Source organism: Kogia breviceps, chromosome 10 (assembly GCF_026419965.1).
Source record: "Kogia breviceps isolate mKogBre1 chromosome 10, mKogBre1 haplotype 1, whole genome shotgun sequence".
NCBI classification, from domain to species: Eukaryota; Metazoa; Chordata; class Mammalia; order Artiodactyla; family Physeteridae; genus Kogia; species Kogia breviceps.
The window spans coordinates 81,788,998-81,811,422 of NC_081319.1; the positions used below are offsets into that span (position 1 = coordinate 81,788,998).

The 22,425-nt window shown below is 45.7% G+C and overlaps 1 protein-coding gene across 1 annotated transcript in view; it reads left to right on the top strand.

Moving 5' to 3' along the window:
• The first annotated feature begins 4,246 nt into the window (after positions 1–4,246).
• TFAP2D (transcription factor AP-2 delta) overlaps positions 4,247–22,425 on the top strand; it is a 57,751-nt gene continuing 39,572 nt past the window's right edge. Inside the window, exons 1-5 of the mRNA XM_059075815.2 lie at positions 4,247–4,291; positions 5,302–5,799; positions 9,323–9,383; positions 19,317–19,482; positions 19,655–19,773. Coding sequence (XP_058931798.1) covers positions 4,253–4,291; positions 5,302–5,799; positions 9,323–9,383; positions 19,317–19,482; positions 19,655–19,773 — 883 coding nt within the window. The 5' untranslated portion in view covers positions 4,247–4,252. The remainder of the gene's footprint in view (positions 4,292–5,301; positions 5,800–9,322; positions 9,384–19,316; positions 19,483–19,654; positions 19,774–22,425) is intronic.

The window sequence follows — 22,425 nt, forward strand, 5'->3', positions numbered from 1 at the left end:
CACCTCTTGGTCACTTTGTGGAAAGAACATAGTGGATTTTTCAGTGTTCCACTGTCCTCCTGTACGAGGACCCTTCCGAAGCCAGGGTCTTTGTGATCATGAAAATTGTCTCCTATTGTGCCAGCTCATGTCTGGGCTCTGTGTGCCCCACTGGAGCAGAACACACTACATTTCATTCTTAGACAATGTACACACATGCTCTCTTAAGGCATAAGTTTAATGGATTCAATCTCATCTCTACCTTCCTCTAAAGAGGAAGGAAGAAAGAAAAGAAATGAGGAAAAACAGAGGGAGGAAAGAAGGTCCTATGGTTGATGTATGTGTATATCCAAGGAAGTATTTTTGGTTGAAAATGCCCAAATAATTACAGTCCTTAACCACTCTGCTTCACTTAGAATTATGCAAGCAATTTTGTAGGAAAAGTCTGTTCAGGCAACAGGAGAACGAAGTCCATATAAAATCCATTTGGAGGAGCAAAAGAAATCCCAAGTAGGAATAAGAAGAAGGAGGAAGAGGAGAAACACATGTTGAATAAAACTAGGGATAGGCACTTGCTTGTTGCTACTTGTCCCCCAAACTCAGACACGCACTGAGTGGCAGGTCCTTTCCATGGAGATGCTTGGGATTGGATGAAAACTGGGGTGACCAGTACGGTACCAGCCTAGAAGCCCAGGAAGGGACCTGAGCTTTCTACACCAGAGTCTGAACTGTAGGAAACCGTTCAGAAACTCTTCTCTAGCTCTAACCAAAACAAACACATTAGATATAAAGATTTCTCTGCTGATTCCTAAAGTGACTGCGGTGGAACAATCCCCCCTGGAGTGGAGCGTGGACTCAGAAGGCAGAGCAGAAGTGCTGCGTGCTAAGAGAGACCCTCTCCCGCTTCTAGGGTGCCGGGCTGGGAGGGTTGCTCTGTGCTTTTATGAGCTATCTTGAGTGTGGGGGAGCGGGCCCGGCTTTGGGCTCAGGCTGGGATGCTCACTACCGGTTTCCCCAGGGAGGGAGCCCCAGGCGATTGTCACTGTGTCTCCAACTCACCGTGGCCAGTTAATTCAATTACGCCGCCCGCTGGAGAATGTGTGGCCAGTCGCTCTCCCAGAAAGGGCCAAAGCAGAGAAAGGGGAATTGGCTTTGCTGAAAAGCCCAGCCTTTGGGTCAAGCCGGATGGCACTTATTAATTGCTCAAGACTATTAATTGGATGCGAAGGGAAGATGGTGTGTGTTGGGGGGGGGACTGTCTGACAGAAACAAATGCCACGCGCTCATCACACACACACAGACACCAAGCACAGCACACACCTGCCTCGATGAGTTTCTTTAGAAAAGGGGCGCGCCGAGCAACCCCAAAGCAGATGGAAGGGAGCTGCTGACCAGTATGTGCATATGGCGCTGATGATTTCCCCAACTTCTTCTCTTTCACGGACCCACAGCTTTTTTTCTTTTTCTTTCTTTCTTTCTTTCTTTTTTTTTTTTTTTTAAGTTGGGATGAGGCGAGAGGGCGCAGTTGGCCAAATGGGGTTTCCCTACAGTTTAGACGCGGGTGTGGGAAGCTGGGACACCGGGATGGGAGGAGAGCTTTCCAAAGAAGCCATAGGCCCTGGCAAAGTAGACTCCTAAGCTAAAGGAGATGCTCTTTACCCTCCCCACTTCATCTCCTTTAAAAACAAGGTTTTTTTCCCCCTCATCCCTCGTGATCTTTAGTTTCCTCTAATACCACGGGCTGATGGGGGTCAAGAAGCACAGTCAATGAAGCCTGGACGCACGCCTTTTGTCTTGGTACCTAGAAGTCACTCGGGAAAACCCGGTGGGGTTAGGGAATGGAAGGGAGAGGTACATTTGCCAGTTCTTCGGTGACATCCGGAAGGATTCAGACGGCCGGGACAAATGGAGGTCATTCTGTGGATGTACTCAGCTCAGGCCAGAGCTCATTACCAGGAGTGCCAGAAGTGCGGGGGAACCTTCGCCCCGACAGGGACACACGCAGAGGCCAAACGCGCTGGGACAGCAGTCAGAGCAGGCGGCCAAGACGTCCTGAGCCTCCTGGTCGTTCCCGAGGGACAGGGTTTTGCGTCTGCTGCCTGGACCTAAGCCGGGGAAAGAAGGTCCCTTCGCCTTCAATGAAGATGTATCTGACAGTAGGGGAGTTGAGGGAGGGGTTTGCGGCTTGTCTGAGAAGGGGCCGTCCTTTCCCATCTGAGCTGGGATTTACTGGGAAACCAACAGAGCCACCGGGAAAAGCGCGTCTGGCCATCCCCCAGATAACCTGCGGGGCCTGCACATTCTTCTGAGGGGAGGTTTGTACCTCCGCAGGGGCGGGCTTTCCTGGGGTAAGGTCTTGGGGACAGGCCCAGGCGGCCACGGACGCGTATTTTGTCTGTGGGTAGAATATAGAGGCCTCTCTCTGTCCTGCCAAACAAAAGATTCCACTGCAAGCATTTTGGGAGTCAGCCTCTCAGTGGCAATGGCCTTATACCCCTCCTACTTAAAGATCGAGTTGGTCATTCTTCCTTTTCATCTTCGTTGGGCTGACTTCATTAGACCAAAATATGGAATTTCAAGAAGTTGGGAGGGGGGCATTTGCGCACCCTGAAAAGGGGAGCAAGTGTTGGCAGCTGATCCTTGTGCAGGACTGAAGCATCACGGATCTCCATTTCAGACAGTGCATTTCAATTCTTGTCGTGTGCCTTTGTCCATTTATATAAAGCAAAGAGCGCTGAGTGACAGCCCCAGTTAGCCTGCATGAGCAGATCCTAATAAACCCTCCCAAACCCCGACCTAAAAAAAAAGAAGAAAAAAAAAAAAAAAGCCACATGCCTGCCTGTTTGCCTGCGGCTTATTATTAAGACACCTTCTCAGCTTAAACACTCAAAAGCTAACCAAATGAGGTGGCAATTAAGACGAAATTACCCCTTCTATCTCTGAGATGAGTCTGGGGCCAGCCGGTTCTTAGGAGGTAGGCAGGGCTGGTGAGCGGACTCAGCAGAGCCTCAGTATTGCGGGCCTGTAGCCACTGCTACCCTCTCTAGGCACTAGACCACTTGATGGGGGAAGATGAATTTTGAATGAAGTAGAGCTCAAATACTGTTTGGAAGTCGAGAAATCCACCGAGGAGACAGAGATAAGTGTGCACTGCCTCCTTCATGCCCTCTCTTTGTAAAATATTACTTTCAAACATTTAAGGGTTTGGGGGGGTAATGGTATTCAAATACCCGGTGCCCCTGCTAAATGGTCCATACAACACGGCCCCCCGCCCCCCATTCAGCAGTCTTTTCGAAAAGGAAGTAGGAAAACACAAAAAGAGGGGGGAAATGGGTTGGGTTGGGGAGTGGAAGACAACGTTTCACCTAAATGTAGAATCTTGTCACAAGTCTTTATTCTCTTGTATTTTTCTTAAATATATTGCGAGTTACACTGTCTCTTTACGATGGAAACTTGGGACTGTCCAGCATGGTTATTTGTTTTAAAGCTGCTGAAAGTGTAAGCTACTGCCAGGTGTTACCTTTCAAAAAAGGGAAAAGAACCCAAATTCATGTAAATATGGAAAGAGGAGTATTGGTCCCATTTGGGCAAAGGCAGACACCCCAAGTCTGGGTGAAATTGATTTGGGTGCTAGTTGGAAAAAGCAGCTTTCAGCATCCAGGAACCAATAGGCATGAACACTTACTTGTGTAAAAGGAAGCTTTAATTAATATATATTTCTATCTCTAATGTACACACATCGGGGGCTAGATCTTTATCTTCACAATAAAATGTGTGCAATGCTCTCTGCAGAGATGAGTCCCCCCCTCAGTCGGTATAGAAAAGCATGAGAAAGGTTGGCAAAAAATGGATAAAAATGTTGAAAGAACCTCCAGTTCCTTATTAGGCGAAGATACAATATTTATTCCTTGTCTCCTGGGATAAATCTCTTCTGCCTATTGTCCTCCCAGTTCTCAGTGCTGATGCTTAATTTTCAAAACTTCTATATTACCAAGGGACCTACGACATCAGCCAAAGAAATACTCAGCAAGTACAAAATCTGTTCCAGGGAGCTGCTTTTGTGCAGAGGGAAAATTTTGTTCCTACAGGTTTTTAAGTGGGTACGAGGCGAGGAGCTATCTGATCCGGGCAAAGCCATTACAATTTAGATCTCTATCTATAGAACATTTTTTTTTCCTTAAAAAAAATTGGAAAATACAAGAAGTTTGGATTTTTTTCCCGATTCTTTTTTTGGAGGGAGAAATTGCATCGTAAGCTTTCGGAGAAACCCAACATGTCAACTACCTTTCCGGGACTAGTCCACGATGCCGAGGTATTATTACTTTTTTTTTTTTTTTTTGAGCGCGCGTGTGTGTGGCGGCGGCGGCGTGGCGGCGGCGGTGGCAGCTTCCCCTGTCTCTAATTTATATCGGACCGTTACGTTTAATTATAATCTGGCTTTCGGGGGAAGTTAAGGAAGGAAAAGGGAGAAAGTTCGTTATGACATCTGTCGCCAGGAAGGGCAGCTCTCTGCCACGTTAAGAAACATTTGGCATAATGAGGGGGGAAAAACATAATCCTAATAATAAAGAAAGCGAGGAGGGGGTGAGGAGAAAGAGATGGAGATGGGAAAAAGATACTCAGAAAGGCAAAGAGATTGATGGGGTGGGGGGCGGTAGCTGGACAAGGGGGTGGGGAACAGGCACCCCTTTTGTAATGGGCTTATTCTAGGAGACTAAAGCAGAAAGGGGGGGGGGTCGGATTCCCTGCCCCAAATGGTTAAGAAAATGAGCAAGTTGGGCGATTTGCACAGACTGAATTTTTTTTAAATATATAGATAAAGATTTTGAGCAGCTCTGGCAGAACATCCCAGCGTGGACAGCCGCGGTATCTCGTCGTTGGCAGCGGGTTGGAGTGGCGAGGCGCTGCGCCTGTGGACGCTCTCGGTCTGCTCCCCGCAGCCCCGGAGTCAGTGAAAAACCTGGCTCCCGGGGCCCGGCTCCCTGCGCAAGTTGGGCAGGGGCTGTGTGCGTGTGTGTGTGCGTGTGTGTGTGTGTGTGTGTGCGCGCGCGCGCGCGCGCGTGTCACCCGCACCTATATAGGGTGGGGGATTTTTTTCCGAGCTCTCGACTGTGAGGACGAGGCCGCCCACCCCCAGTCCGCCTGCTCGCACAGGCTCCCTGGCGAAGGCGCGCAGCCCGGCTGCGGCTCGGCACGAGCCCTGCGCGCTCGCGCCCCTCGGAGAGCAGGAGAAAGCTCCCGGCTCCGGGAGAGCCGCGCCTCGGTTGCAAAATGACAAACCTCAAGTTTTTCTGCTCTCCCTTTTCCCCCTCTTCCTTCCAGATACGTCACGACGGATCAAACAGCTACCGTTTGATGCAGCTTGGCTGTCTGGAGTCCGTAGCCAATTCCACTGTCGCCTATTCCTCCTCCTCCCCTCTAACTTATTCCACCACCGGCACCGAGTTTGCGTCCCCCTACTTCTCCACTAACCACCAGTACACCCCGCTCCACCACCAGTCCTTCCATTACGAGTTTCAGCACAGCCACCCGGCCGTCACTCCCGACGCCTACTCTCTGAACTCGCTCCACCACTCGCAACAGTACTACCAGCAGATCCACCACGGGGAGCCCACCGACTTTATTAACCTGCACAATGCGCGGGCGCTCAAGTCGTCCTGCCTGGACGAACAGAGACGGGAGCTGGGCTGCCTCGAGGCCTACCGCCGCCACGACCTGTCCCTCGTGGGCCACGGCTCTCAGTATGGGATGCACCCAGATCAAAGACTCCTGCCAGGGCCCAGCCTGGGGCTGGCCGCCGCGGGAGCCGACGACTTGCAGGTAAATAAGAGTGCGGCGGATTTGCGCCCTCCCCCCTCCCCCTCCCGCGCCGTTCAGCCGTTCATCATCCGACGGTAAGCCGTCTCCCCGCGCACCACCCATCTCTCTCTCTCTCTCTCTCTCTCTCTCTCACACACACACACACACACACACGCACGCACACACACACGCACGCACACGCACACGCACACACGCGCACACGCACACACGCGCACACCACTTAGGGAAAGTTATCAAAACAATTAAAGGAGGCGTGTGCCACTCTGCCCCTCTCATTGGAGCAGGCATTTCACCTGGACGCTCGGGAGTCCAGCTAGCTGCGGGCCCCCCACTTTCCGGCGGTCTGCACTGAGGTCTTTTGTGAATCCACGTTTGTGTCCCTGAGGCTTGGGGTGGGGGAGATCACGTAGGCTGGGGTTGAGCCAACTGGACTCAGAGTAAGACCCGATGAGTTGATGACCAATCGCACCCTCAGTCTCGGCGCTTTGCTGCTTCTACCCGCGTGTTCCAGGCATTTGTCCCAGACTGAGCTTGTGGGGCGCTTACTATGAATTGGGGGGGGGGGGAGGCTGGTTTGTTCTCAGAAAATTTGCGGGACCCTGAGCGCCAGCGAATATTTCACCAAATATCCTAGATTGTTGTGGAGAGTAAAGAATCGCAAATGTAAGCCTCAAAAATGTACCCCAGTGAAAGGCTCTGCACAATGCACTTGGCCGGGGTGTGGGCTTGAGCCTGACTCTCGCTGCCTGAGGAGCACCCAATCCCGTCACCTGGCTGAACGATTCACGACTTTGTTTTTACTCTCCAAGCCATTAATTTTTACAAAAGATGCAACTCCTTAAAAAGAAGGAAAGGAATCAAGGGAAGAGAGACGGGGAGAGAAAATGAATAGGAAGGGAGGAAGAAAGGAGAAAAGGTAGGTTGGGAGAGAGGGAGAAAGTAATAAAGGGAGAAAGAGAGGAAGGAAGGAAGGAAGGAAGGAAGGAAGGAATTCAGATATGGTGAAGGCCATGACTCAATCGAATGATCTCTCCTACTTTCTGTCTTATATGTATTTTTGCACATTGTTTGCCAACAATAGAATATATGATTATGCAGACATACTGTCACAGCCACATTTCAAACAAATAAGTCCACACATGTCCCAAACAGAACCCAGAAGACACGAATTTGTGCATTCTTTTGGCTGAAAGTACAGGTCTGCCTGCGAGTCCACACGAAGGTGGCCACTCTCTCCAAGGTGCCCAAAATGAAAGGAGGAGACACTGGAAGAGCGCGAGTCGGAGACATAAGAGATCCCTCGTTGCGCACAGAAAATCTTTCCCCCTCACTTACCTCTGAGCAAGGGATTATTTAAAAATTAAAGTGAAAGCCCTTACAGTCCCAACAAAGGGCCCAAGCCACAAAATCGGTGCACGAGAAAAAAGATTTGGCTCCATAAACCTTGCTTTCTACATTTACATTCACAAAATAATTTTATACGCTCAGGGCATTTTTACATTTTTCACAAGGATCTCCTTATGTCTCAAGAGGAAGAAAACCTGCCATTCAATGCTTAGCTCAACTAAAACCTATTTACTCCTTTTAATAGCCACGTCTGCCGCTGATTTTTTTGTATCTGTACAAATTTTTTTCCTGTGCTAGGCACAAAGCCGGGCATTTTTCAAAAGAGGGGATTAGAACATTTGCAAGCACGAGACAAAGAGCGAATCCCGTGCAAAAGAACACCGTAGTTTATCCAATTTTCGACTTAGTGCCATTCAACTGGTCATTTATGCAATGTCATCCGACCAAACAACATGTTTTACTTATGAGGGGGAAAAGTTTGTTAAGTGAAGAGACAAAGATTCATTTCCTCTAAGAAAATAAACATCTTAACGGTGCGCCAGAGACGGGGAGGGAAAGTGATTCACTTCCTTGGAGAACTTCCGGCCTCTACCTTTTCCATTTCAGATATTTTGAAAACTTTACTTTCATCCTATGTCTTTTAACATTCTTAACTTCCTTTTTGCCATTTTTTGCTCATACTGAGGGAAAATTCATCATGAGAGAAACACTCCAAGACACTAGAATAGAGGAGAATGGTATATGATATATTTATGTATCTATGTCTACAGAAGTGTGTATATACATTTTTGATATCGATATAGAAGCAAGTTGTAAGTCTGGCAAGTTATTTTCTTCCACTCCTCCTTGAACTTTGTGGTCAGAATGAAAAAGAAAAGGAAAAAAAGTCATAACTACTTTAAAAAAGAGAAATGGGGAGGGGATGTGTGGGAGAAACCCGTCTCTCTCCTTTTATTTCTTCCTTTTTAAAACATTCATCAGCATATGCCTCATTTCAAATGCAACAAATGTAAATATACTTTTCCCTGCACAGAATTTTAAGTGAAAGTCCAATGGTTTGGAGGGCGGTCTAAGTCTGCCTAACAGATGCAAACAGTCTTGTGGCTTCAGTTCCATCTTTGAGTCCCCTAAAAAGATTTGCTATGGCCAACAAAGGAAACTGTCACACCTTTTCCCATCACCGCTTTAATTTATGCTCAGTCTCCAACTTTTTTTTTTTCATATTGATTTGATAATCACTTTAAGGCAGAACAGTTAAAATAAGAAAGAACTCGTGAGTAGGTTGAAAAGGGGGGTCTTACAGGCCTGCCTCAATATGGTGAAAATGGGGAAGCGAAAGGGAGCCAGGGCTGTAAAGGTTGTTTTGTAAAGTGGGTTTTTATTATGCACCGACTCTCTCCGCATTTACTTAACTCTTCACGGGCTGTTGGGTAGGTTAACACCCTTCAAGGCCTCTTTCAAGTCCAATACCTCGTTTGTTTGTAAAGGAAAATGAGCCTTTAACACATTTCGACTCAGAAAAAAGAAAGAAGACAGAGAGAGAGAGAGAGAAATTTTTATTTTTCTGAATCAAAAATCAGCAGACCTTTTCCTCCTTCCCAGCTCAAATGATCCCTCAATCCATTAGGAGGCTGAAGATCTACAGTGAGTGACTCTGAAGGTGTTTCCTCCATAAGACACACTTTGGGTAACATGATAGGGTGCTCCTACATCTGGGGTAAAACAGAACCCTCATAAGCTATCTTGAATCCTGCACTTGAAATAGCTCCTATGAGCTTCCAAGAAACCCACAGTGCCAAACTTGACACTTCTGGTGTAATTTGCTCCACGCAGAAAGTGCCGTGGAAGCTGTCTATATATATGCTATGTGCCTTGATGGGGACTCAAAGGGTTTCTCATTCTCTTATGCCAAGATAAAAGGCACTCCTTTGCTTTGAAGTGTAATATTGTATGGTGCTGTAAGATGCAGACCTTAACATTTATACAACTTTTAGATTGTGGTTTTTCGGGCACCTTTTCCCCTTAAAATTGTGTGTGCTGCCAAACTTGGTTGCATTTAAACGTCTACTATGGGGTTATGGGGAGATGGGGTTCGGGGTGGGACAGGTTGAAAGACTTAACTGATGTATCTATTAGTATCTATATGAGTGATTTTCTTTCTTTTTCTTGTATTCAGGGCTCTGTGGAAGCCCAGTGTGGGCTCGTCCTCAATGGCCAAGGTGGAGTGATTAGAAGAGGTAAGTAACAACATATTAGAAACGAAACGTTCTTCTCTCATCTGTTACTTTGTCTTGAAAGTCCAGTGATGCTTTTAAACATCAGATCCCCATCTGATGATAAAGGAAACAATGACTCTTGGTCAATTACTCTTGTCCCGCCCAGGCATAACCACATTAAAAAGCTTCCCTTCCTCCACTGAGGCTTGAACCAGCCTGTGTCCAAAAGATTGTGATAGAAGAGGTGTGCTCTTCCTCAATGGAGCAGTGACAGAACCAAAGTTAGAGGCAAAAAAAAAAGGAAAAAAATCCTTCTCACACTCTTTTCCCCCATCACCACATCCTCGAGCAGAATTTCTGGTCTCTTTTAGCCCTAAATGTGCCAGCCACAGCCTGGGCGTTTGAGGTAATGGTGTTAGCTTGAGGCTTGGAAAGGTTAAATTCATTGGGCTTCAGGGAAGGCTAATGAAACACCAATATCTTAGCTGCCCTCATTTTTTCTAAGTGTCCAGAACATTTCTTTCTTTAAGGGAGGGTGAGAGGAGGAGGTGGTGTTAACTGCACCGGATAAAGCTTTCTTGTTCCCATCTGTTGAGGGAAACATCTGAATCCAGAGTTACCCATGGAATTGGAAGGTGGGGGGAAGGCAAGAGCGGAGAGCTGTTGATTTTGGCTCAGACACTGATGGGGGCTGCATCTCAAATATTCCATTTTGACAAAAGGTTTTGAACTATGACACGTTAAGGGCCTCAAGGCAGTACCAGTTTTGCTGGCTTCCCCACTTCCCCGTACCCAGAGCCTCTGAAGCTTATTTTCCTAGCGAGCTGAGTAACCCGAGGAGCACACAAGGCAAGGAGGACCAGCTGTTATCCCAACTTCATACGAATTAATAAGATGTGGCCTATTCACTAGGACTAATTCCAGCTCCAGGGCCGCAGTTGTCTCTAGTAACCGAACCACTACAAACGGAGTCACTTCTGAGGGCACCAAATAAATGTGCTTCAGTCCCTCTCCATCCCTTTGAAAACTTGTTAAAAGACTCCAGTGCTTTTCCAAAGAAAGAAATGCACCTATGGGAAGCCATGGGTTATTTCATGTTTAAACTGCAGGTTTTACAACCCAGTGTCCAATGTGAAACTCCGTTTAAATCGAGGTGGGAAGGAAACAGAGTTTTCCTTTGGGAAACCGACTACTTGTCAGAGTGGGTATTTGAAACTTCCATTAAATGGAACATGGCTATTTAAATCTGTTGTCTCACCCTATGGCGATTTGAAAATTATTACTTTTTTAAACCGTTCGTGTTGCTCCGCAGAGATTTTTTTAAATGAACCGTATTAAGCTTGTCAGCCAGGCCAATACTCAGCCATTTTGAAATGACATGAAATAGGCTCAGACTAGTGAAAATTGAAATAAACTATACACATTATTGGAGAGAGGGATTAAAATACACAATGAAAGAGGGACCAGGTGACGTGCTGATCCGGGTCCGTTGGGGTGTTCACACTAAAGGCGAGGCCGAGCACTCAGGGCGCACGGAGAGGTCGGTGGTGCTGAAGAGGACAGCGCCACTAATTAGAGCCCGGAGCCGCCTCCTCCCAGAGCCCGGCTCGCGCTACTGCGTTTCTGCGTTCAGTTCCGCACTTGCTGCAACATCACCTTCTCAAAGGCTTGGCAATTACGTCCGATCGTACAATAGCTGGCAGCGGGTGAGAATTATTTGAGGCCGAGGCGGAGAGCTGGAAGGGAGGCGGCCTGCAATCAGTTGAATTTTCGGAAAGAGATTTAGGGGATAGCCCTCACCACCCGCCCAAGAAAGGCCAACGCTCTCCAGTCACTACAAGGTGGAAACTGCGTTCCTATCCTCTCAGGGCCATGGAAATGGTCTTCCTTAGGTGACGTTTGATTGCTCTTGTAGAATTCGGTGTCATTCACCTAAAACTAGGAGCCGAATTTATTTTAAACCAAACATTGATCTTTTAGAAGAACAGCGTGGCTCCAAGGAGAGAGGGGAGGTAACTTGGGGGTTTACGTCTGTATTGTTTGACTAAAGCCTAATCCTTCCCCCCTCCATGCAAAGGAATTCAGAATTTAGCTGCTGAGTTTATTCCCTTTCCACGTGTCTTAGAGAAAGGCCAATTAATTTAGTTGAGCCTCGGAGACCAGGGTGTGGGTCTCTGTGTGTCTGTTTACTCTGAAAGGATCAATGTTCATGACAATTTGCAAATGGATAGCAAGGAAGTCTTGCATTAAAAGGAGATGTTTGTCCTGCCGCCTGCCCAGCTCCTTCATCTCAGGACTCCCCGTTTTTGAAGAAACGCTAAGGAAGTCCCTTCTCTTTATTGTCACTGGTGGCACACAGGATTCTAACATCAACAGCTCGAGTCACCTTTGTTCATCAAAAATCGGGAGGGCCTTAACTCAAGCGCTCTCCTATGTCGCCATATTGTGCAATAGCTCAGATGGAAAAGTCTGTTTCTCTTCTAATCCACGCTTCACAGGTGACTCGCCATATGAAACACGATTTCTTGAAAAGCAAAACTTTTTGCCGTTTTTCCTCTCCTGATGAGCTCTCGGATGAACTCACATTTCTAACGATTTCCAGAATTTACTGTGGGAGGAAAAAACTAGATTTCACTTCTCAAGACCCCTGGATGCTCTTTTAGAAAAAAAGACAGTGCCCTAAATGCCCCACACGAATTCACCAGGGAGAGGCTGTCCTGTTTGCAGTGTGGTATGTGTGCTTGTCGTGGGGGGGAGGTGTGTGTCTCAGTTCTTTAAATTTGGCCACTGCTGTTTGAAAAGAACAAAATACCATTTCCCTGACTCACTCCGGTAAGTGGCAGTTACACTGTTTTTGCCTATAATGAAGCCCTATAGCCAAAGAACGCGGAAGAGGGGCAGCGGCGAGGTAATTACCACCTAGATAAAATATTTGCCACCGCGTCGGAGGTGCAGCTCCCCGAGCGCTCACTCTCGGTTAATGGTGTGCGCGATTTTGCCCGGAGCTCCGCCACTCCAACCATCAGAACCAATAATCTTTACTTTACCCTGTGCTCGCGTATCGATAGCTTCTCTCGCCTCCGGCACTGGCTTTGATATGTTAATATTTCTGAGTAGCAAATTCTGCAGAGATCATATTAATGTTGTACGTACAGAGTGGAGCTTTGCCTTCGTTGAATATTCAGATACTGGGTTTCAAAAGGCATCTCTTGAAGAAATGAGGCTTCTATTTACAGGAGTCGTCTGTGTTTTTAATCATTAAAAAAAAAAAAGAAGAAGAAGGAGAAGAAGAAAAAGAAAGGAAAACCCACTCTTCTTTTCCCCTTGAATCTTCTGAGGCTCCCTTATGGCCCCTTCCCCTTTGTCAGATGCTCATTCCTTTTATTTCTCGCTCTGAGAATTTAATAGTAGGAGAACAATGTTGATGACGACGACGATGATGATGAAACTAATCATGAGAGCATCCAGACTGGAAGTGCAGGAGTCGGGGTTCAGTTGGCCCATGGCTTTCTGAAGAGGATGGAGATGAGATGAGAAGGCCCAGCTTTTTCATATTTGGGTGGAAAGTGACATTTTGGCCCTGGTCTTTTTTTGTGAAATCGGGATGGCAAACTCAAAAAAAAAAAAAAAAGGAAGAAAAAAAAAGAAAAAAGTGAAGAGGGGAAGCGCCCTTGTTTCGCTTTGTGATCACTTTGCCTTGCAGCCCCAGGCTAATTTCAGAAGCTTAAATAGCGCCATAGCCTCTGGGCCACGCGGAGAGGGAGCGGACCCGGCCACGGGCAGGAAGGAGCGCTTACTGGATTGCCCGTGGCTACACAAAATACAAACTACTTTGAATCAAAACATTTTGGGGGAATTAATATGATCTGAACTCTGCACGTTTTAAGAGAGCTGGAGTGCGTCAGATCGCTGAGAGGTGACTGGCGCGCCAGCGGAGGCATTTACGCTGCGGTGCAAACACTGTCAGATCTGATTTAATTTCAAAAAAAAAAAAAAAAAAAGCTTCCGTGAAAGGGGGCTTACCATCAGTCGCCCAGTCTGCCATTAACCGGGTGGATGGGCCCGACCGCTCTTCCGGTCTGCAGGCGGCTTCAGCAGAAGGATGAGATTTCCTTTGTTTTTTCGGGTTTCGCCAGGGCCCTGGGCTTTGGGACTGGAGTTAGAGAGGGACTTGGACTCTTTCAGCAGCTCCTGGAAGGTTAAGATTAAAGGGGGTGGGGGGTGAGAAGCCCTGTTCCTCTTCTTTTGTCAGAGCCCCTGGAATCTCTCTTTACTGAAATCACCAAAACTCATCTCTGGGGCTCATCCACTGTGAAAATATTGTCAGAAATACATCTGGGGCTTCGCCTGCCTTCTTAGTCCCCAAACACAGATGCTACAGATGCAGAATCCAGTCTCCTTTATATGAAGTATAAAATTCATGTACCAAAGGATCTAGAGGCATGTTTTGTTGGAAATCTATTTTAGGGGGAGGGGGAGCTACTTTTCCATAGCTTACTGCTGTCTCTCTAATTTCTTTATTGCTTTGAACATCACCCAAAGCCAAAGCACTCTCTGCACACACGTTACACACCCACCACTACCTTAAACCAGTAGGTCTGTCCTTGCAGACCTCCCTTTCTTTTGTTCAGCGTGGAAACTCGACCTGGATAAGCGCATTCAGACGTGGTAACCCAGTAATACCTGTAACGACATATCCTTCCCCCAAACAGTGCAACTAGCTGCGGATACGGCATCCGAGGCCTATTTGATTGCATTTAGGCCCCTTATCCCTTTACTGTTTGATTACAATTAACATCTGCTTTGCGTGGAGGGAGGGGATTACGTGGGGCGAGGGGGGGGGCGTAATTGGGACTGAGAAGGGCGAGAGGCTAGAGAGAAAGCAGCCGAGAATGCTCCTACCCCACCCCGTTTACACGCGCACCTCACAGAAATGCAGCCGCAGAACAAACAGGGACAGGAAACTCCTGTAATCACTAACACATTTTTTAATGTGTCAGAAAAAAACGAGGGATCACTGGAGATGAAGAAGGGGAGAAAAAAAAAAAAACCCTGCCATTTGTATTTCTTTCATTTGAATTGTAAACATCTGTTTGGCTGTAAGGCGAACAGAACATTTATTTTGCTCTCCAGATTTGGTCTAATGATGTCAACACCGAGGCGGCGGCGAGTGGGGCGGCGCTGAGGCTTTGGAGAGGCTGCGCGCACGGGAAGTATTGATCGCACCTGCGGAGTGCGCGGGGCCTCTAGCCGTCCTCAGCTCTGCTCCGAGGCGGGAAGGCACCCAGAGGGGAAGAGTAGCTTAGAGGCAGCTTTAGGGGTTCCAGGGGAGCCGCAGTTCCTGAGAGAGGGCCCGGACTCTTTCCTCTGCCCTAATTGCCTGGAAGGAGAAGAGGAAAAGCGGCCCCAGGCATAGGCGCCTTGCTTTCCGATTTCCGTAGCTGCGTAAAAAGTGGGCGGGTCTTGTCGCGCTCTGCAGCTTGCGCCCAGCGCCGCGGCAGTTACTCAACACAATGGTAGGGTTGAGTGGCCTTAACTCGGGTTAACGAGCATGCGTGCGTCCGTTTTCCGTTGTACCTCCTCACAATAAATAAGGGAAATAAATGGAGCAGGTGTGAGCATACCCATTTTTGAGGTGGGCAGACTGAGGCCCAGAATTACTCGCCTAAGGTCGCATGGGTCACTAGTTGGCCAACCTTTGACCTCTTTCTCTCCCCCACATTGTCCCCAGCACGCCAAGGCGGGTGCAGCCCCATCCCCGTGCTTTTTTTGGCCTCACGGGATCTGACAAAGTCTGGCCGCTGGAGGATCTGCATCTCTGTATTTTGTGCTGCTCTTGTTCCCCACACAGGCTTTGGTTGACTTTTCACTGTAGTTGTGGCAAAGTTATCCCTTTTATGATAGCCGCGTCCTAACAAGTGGCCTTGAGTAGATGATTTCTTATGCTGTTACTATAGCTACCCATCTGAGTTTGCAGCATCACGGGAAGTAGGAAGCTCTATCTCCAAATGTCGATTTTTTAAAATTTTATTTTTATTTTATTTATTTTATTTTTGGCTGCGTTGGGTCTTTGTTGCTGCACACAGGCTTTCTCTAGTTGCGGCGAGCGGGGGCTACTCTTCGTTGCGGTGCGCGGGCTTCTCATTGCAATGGCTTCTCTTGTTGTGGAGCATGGGCTCTAGGCGCGCAGGCTTCAGGAGTTGAGGCGTGCGGGCTTCAGTATTTGTGGCACGCGGGCTTCAGTAGTTGTGGCGCACGGGCTTAGTTGCTCCGTGGCATGTGGGATCTTCCCGGACCAGGGCTCGAACCCGTGTCCCCTGCATTGGCAGGCGGATTCTTAACCACTGCGCCACCAGGGAAGTCCTAGATTTTTAAAATAGTAAATCCCATGGAATTATTGCATCTGTGCACTATGTATGGAAAAGGGATATACTCTAGAGAAGTTCGGCATGAGGACCCTAGCTATGGCACCAGAGACACCCCTAACTGGAGTGCTGGGTCTAGAATGAACATTGCATAATTTCAATAAGAGCTGACATGCAACACAGGCACCAAGAGGAACTTCAGCTAGTGACACCGGGGAGGAACACTCTAAACAGCTTGACGTAGTTGACCCTTTCATGACTTTCCTTCTTTGAAATCTCATCATTGCCATCTGTAGCCTGGAGCCCCTTAGAGATGACCCACCTTCACTCCAAATGCAAAACTCTGGTTATGTTGACCTATTACTCTTTTCTTTCTCCTTAAAAAATAAACCACTGGGAAGAAAGGTATCAGGTTCCCCACATGCTGCTGTAAACTCTACAAGTTGCCAAATCTTTAACCAGGACAAGAGAGTTCCCCAAGGCTGCAGCAATGCCAAGTATCAAAGTAACAGAAATTCCCTTTAAACATGCTGTGACATAAAAAATAAAAGACTCGAGAGCTGATGGCTAATCCTGAATACAAAATAAATCCTCCAGGCAATTTGTGTGTGCATAAAGCATATTCTTAATATGCAGCCTCTGTGACTTGCCTAATAAATGCTTATCTGAGCGTAAGCCAGAAGGCTAACCTGGACGCAGGAGAGAAGACCCAGGGCCCAGAGAGTTCTCTCTTGACTCGCTGTCAGACTCAGTGACTTCCCTGAGAGTAGCTGGCTTTCAGCACAGGGGATTCACTTTGCCCAAAGGGGGCAGTTTTCCAGTTGGAGAAAGCCCAATATAACTCCTTCTTTTACAAAAATTATAATCTTCTGCAACTGCCTACATTTGATTTTTAACCTACCGCAGATTAACAAAGATAGGAAAGTTCTAAAGTTGTGCCCTTTCCTTTCCTGGAAAACAACATGTACACGCATAATAAACTTGAGACCGGCTGGGTGAGATTTTTGTGTTCTCCATTGTGTGTGTGTTTTGCCTACCATGCAAGAGAGGAAGATTTATGTAAGAATATAAATTTGCTGATGATTCATAGTGACCATGGTTGAAAGCCCATTTTCAGGAGAAAATGTGTGAATTTTGAGTAAAAACATTATTATTTCTTTCCTTTCTTTCTTTCTTTCTTTCTTTTTTTTTTTTTTTTTTTTTTTTTTTTTGGCTGTGCATGCGGCTTGTAGGAACTTAGTTCCCTGACCAGGAGTTGAAGCCCGGCCCCCAGCAATGGATGCTCAGGGTCCTAACCACTGGGCCACCAGGGAACTAACTCCCTTATTTTCTTAATATATTTGCTTCAGATGACCTCACTATTGCCTAAGTCCTAAAGCTAACAGGGTCATGATTCTTACAACATGACAATAAAAGCCAGATTCACTGATATCTAGTTTACTTTCCTGTTCATCTCAACTTTTGACAGGTCACTAGAGTTTACTTTTAAAATACATTTTGCATCTAGAGGTAAAAAGTGAGAGTATCAGTGAAAGTATAGTGGTAGTTTCTAGACCAGAAATATGCAGAAATTATTATTATTATTAGTTTTAAAATTCTCTCTGAGAATGTGAGGTGGGGAAGCACAGTTGAATTTGTTTTTCCAGCTCCTGAGGCAGGCATTTGTATGTTTTTTCACTATGTTGGCCACAAGTTTAACTGCCAAGAAGAAGATTTCAATTCGATCACTGAGACTATGACCTTTCAGGCTTCAAACTGAGGGCAGGTTTCCAGACACTAGCATTGGGAATTTAGCCAAGTATACAGGACTTGTCTTCCAGCCTGTAGAGAGCTGGCTGCTTGGATGTTCTCAATATCCTGTCTTGTGTTTTGGAGTAGGGGGCATTCAGGGTGATCTCCAGCCTCGGAACGCTTAGGGAGAAAGACCTGGGTCCTAGCACTTTCAGGGGAATCTTGGATAATTGTAGGATAGCAGGAGAAATTCCAGAAAGCACAGAGGTAGAAACACTTAAAAAAGAGTGGGGCGAAGTTAGCCTGTTCTCTGCACCCAGGTGCAGGGCCCCTTTGCCCTTATAAACATCCTCCCAGATTCCTTAGCCCCTGTGCCTAGAAAACACGCATGAATCTGAATGCCAGAGACCTGATCGACATAACATTCCATCTGAGCTGCTTAGTCGAGGATGGGAAGGCAGGTGGTGAGTCCTAGACCCGTGCTTCTCAAAACGTAATGAGCACGTGAATCACCTGAGGGACTCGGTCAAATGCAGATTCTGACTCAGAAGGTCTGCGGTTGGGCCTGAGATTCTGCATTTCTAACAAGCTGCCAAGGAGATGCCAGTGCTGCCAGTGGAGCACTACCCTTTGAGTAAAAATATTGGACAACACTCTCCTGCCCATTTTTCTTCCTCCACCTACTTTTTTCTCATTTCCCTCATAGAACTTGACCGTTTTCTGGAGATGGGTCTTAAGATTACCTATAACTGAAGAAATACAATGGATGCTCAGAAAAGCAACCTTTGAATTTGAACTTGCCACTGAACCTCCACAGCTCTGCCCTCAGATTGTTCAGTGCACAGGGAGGAGCCGTGGATCCTGAGGCTATACAGCCGCTGTATTAGCAGCGTGGACAGTGGCTCAGGATTTTTGTGTTAAGGGAGGATCCGGCAGGAGGAAACCCTCTACACTGATGATCGCTTTGGGTCCTCAAGTCTACTTCAGCTGCCTGAGGTTAAGGGATGTTCTCTGTTATTCCTGGAGGAGAGAAAAGCTCCAGGGGGCTTTCTGGACCTTGGAGACAGAAGGCTTCTGTTCCAGGAGCCCCAGCAGGGCGAAGTTGCTTTAGTGATTTTGCTAACAAACAGCAGTTTGTTCTCTACTAGTAAGAACGATAGTAACAAATACAATAATATTATTGGCCATTAACATTTAATGTGTTACTGTGTTATAAGTCTGGTGCTGTGTTTGATTGTGTGTGCTGATCCTGACGGCTGACATATGTAGAGAAATTTGACCAGTTATCCACTCACATGGGGTGGGAGTTTCTGGCAATGGGCACATGATTTTTAGTGGTACCTGGGTATCGAATGACTCTGGTGCCGATAGTTGTTAGATGGACGAGGGGAAAGAGATGGCACTTCTCAAACATTTTAGAAAAGAGCTTCAAAACTTTTGTCTACATAGTAAGTCATGGATTAAAAAAAAAAATCTATCCATTGTATATCTGCGTGCACATACAAAAACACACACACACAGAGCCATGGATATATAATACCTACCCTTTGTGGGTATTTACCTAATTAAAGTGTTTCTTGATGTGGCATAGGATGCTAATTTTGGCTAAAATATTTTAATTTTTATACCCTCACAAATATTTTCTGTGTGATATTTGAAAGACAAACCTTGAGTGTTATTTGAAAGGACATCTTCAGAGCAGCTTTCTGAGATGATCCAGGTGATATATGTATAAGGAAAATTGTGCCATGTGTTTCCAAATCCTATGTAGTGTTGTGATAGTAAGTTTATCACATGTGTTTTATGTTGTTATCTGCTCACACAGTCACTAATATATAATATACTTTTCCCTCCAAAGGTGGCACCTGCGTGGTCAACCCCACAGACTTGTTTTGCTCTGTCCCTGGTCGTTTGTCCCTTCTCAGTTCTACTTCTAAATACAAGGTGACCATTGCTGAGGTGAAGAGACGCCTCTCACCACCTGAATGCCTCAATGCTTCACTCTTGGGAGGCATTTTGAGAAGGTAAGAAAAAGGTGTTTCCTGGCACTGTGGTCTTCTAACTGTACTGGTACCACGTTCCTCAACCCTCAGCCCTTACGTTTTCTGTCCCATGTTGAATACCCCGTCAAGTCTTCTCATCATTTTACTCCGAATGTCAACTTTCAAAACCTGGTTTTTGTTTGTTTTCGGACAGAGCAAAATCCAAGAATGGGGGTCGCTGCCTGAGGGAGAAACTGGATAGGCTTGGCTTGAACTTGCCGGCCGGAAGACGGAAAGCAGCTAATGTCACCCTCCTCACTTCCTTGGTTGAAGGTATGGCTTTTTAGCTCTGCAAGGTAATGATGGAAGGCTAGCAATTCTTTGAAATTCAGGCTTGTTTGATTATGCTGTTTCATTTTTGTCTGTACTGTTAAAATAGTTACAGGTGGATTTCCCAACTAATCATGGTAATGAAGATTAAATTAGACTTAATATAAGGCTTAGATATTGATTCATAAACTATCATCTGATTTACTCATCTTGGCAGTAATAGGAAAGAAGATAACAATAGAAGATTTAGGTACTTAGACAAGTATTCCCCACATAACAGCAACAAAAAGCTCTGCAATTGTCATTTTTGTTATTGTTTATTTTAGCATTCCGATAAATCTGGTTTAACTCACTGTTATTCAGTGCAACCTGATCTACAGGATAAATAATAATCCTTTATAGAGAGTTCACAGGAGTCAAGGCATGGCACCAAGCCTGAGAGCCCATTGTATTAATCCGATAGACAGCTCTTAAAGTACAGTGAAGTTCCATGGCTTTATGTGTGGGTAAGCTGACTCACAGAAAGGTTAAGGTTAACCAGTGGGGTAGACGCAGATGTGGAAACATACTCCCAGAAGTTTGTTTTGTTTTTTTTTTTTCCAATTTACCTTTTCCCTTGTGTTTTCTTCTGTGAGAACTAAACTTTACATATTCTCATTCAATCTTCTAAGAAGAGGTATTATTGGAGACCTTTTAAACTTTGTGGAGGAGCTTTTGAATTCAAAGGAGAGCTCTTCCATGACCTAGAATGCTATTGTTTTAAATATGAACGAAGAAGCCTTTTTGCCAAGCCTTATCTGAACACACCTATGACACTTTTCTTGCATTGGTTTCTCACTTGACCATAAGACACTGTAGGAAGTAAAAGGTAAGTGAAACATACAAACAAACATCTTGCCTTTTTCCAGATTATCAACACGCAGTATTTACTGAACAACTCTGTGAGGTAGTGTGTTCTGGACCTTGGTCTTGGCAAAATTGCCTTGGTGATTTTGGTATTGTTTAAAAAAAATATTTACTTATTTATTTATTTAGGCTGTGCCAGGTCTTAGTTGTGACACATGGGATCTTTAGTTGAGGCATGTATGTGGGACCTAGTTCCCTGACCAGGGATCAAACCCGGGCCCTCTGCATTGGGAGCGTGGAGTCTTACCCACTGGGCCACCAGGGAAGTCCCTGATGTTGCTGTTAACAGATATCTTTGCTTTACTCCCTAATTGTAGTAATGATAACAACCACAATAATATTATTGGTCATGAACATTTAATAAGTGTTAACTGTGACTATGTTGTATGTCTTGTGCTGTTTGCCTGTGTGTGCTAACATTAAGAGCTGGCATATTGACCCATAATGCATCCATGGGGGTTGGGTGCACTAGCGGAAGAGCAAAGTAGAAAAAAATGACTAATGGATTGATTCTGAAGAGAGACAGATTCCTGCTTAATTTAAGTGAAAACATCATGAAAATTATAGCTATCTAACAAAAGAACAAAATATGTTCAAAATATAAGAGTGGATTCAAGAATCATATGAACCGTAGAACATGACTGGTTCTCAAACCCAATTCCACAGTACAGTCATGGGCCTGGACCCCATTCCCAAACCACTTGAATTGCAATCTCTGAGGGTATGGCACAGGTATCTACATTTTAAAAAACACCCCCTGATGTATAATGAGGTTTAAGTATCATTGACTTAAATGTTCCTTGAGATACTTTTCATGTAACTGGTGTGAAAAGTAAAGGCCCTAAGAGAGACCTTTATCCAAGGTGTCTGTGAATGTCCATCCAGTAAAACCTGAAGAACCCTAAAAGGGTATATTCAAAATTCTTCTTATTGATTTTTATGTTAGCCCAAAATACCAGAGCACCCTGTGTGGGAATCATTGATGGATGCTAACAGAAAGGATACAGGTTAAAACGTGAAATCCGAGGACAATCTCGTGGTCTTGCCATCTACTCTTCCAGCAAAACTCTCCTATTACAAAAGTGCTTGGCTTATGTTCACCTCTGCTCACAGAGGTGTCACATCAGCCTTGGCTGATGGAACTTAAGATTTTATCCTTCTCAGATACATCTCACTTTAACTGGATGCTTTTGAAATCTCCCAAATATTCATGGTGTAGAGAAATAAATATTTTATTGTTGAAGTCCAGGCATTCTGATGGAACTGAGGAAATGAGATTTAGGGGCAAAGGGAACTTTTGCATTCCTCAACTCCCCACCTGTTACATTATGACCCTCAAATGTGTGCATTCTCTCTCTCTCTCTCTCTCTCTCTCTCTCTCTCTCTCACACACACACACACACACACACACGCGCGCGCCTTACGTTTCACTACTATGTACTATGTTCTATGATATTTTTATTCTATTCCATATTTTTGTATTCTTTTAAAATGCTGATTGTAAACCCACTACTTTTAAATGCTGAATGTAAGCCCACTAAATTTATTTCAAGACTCACTGTTGAACCATGGGTCATGACCCATGGTTTAAAAAACTGCAGGTGGTCTTAGGGCAAGAGGAGAACCTAATACTTTGTGACCTTCGTCCTCTTTGTGCTAACATGGATTTGATTCAGTTATTTCAAGTTTATTTTGCTAATACCATTTTAGCTGGTAAATTAAAACTTTACCATGGTTACTGGTTGGTAT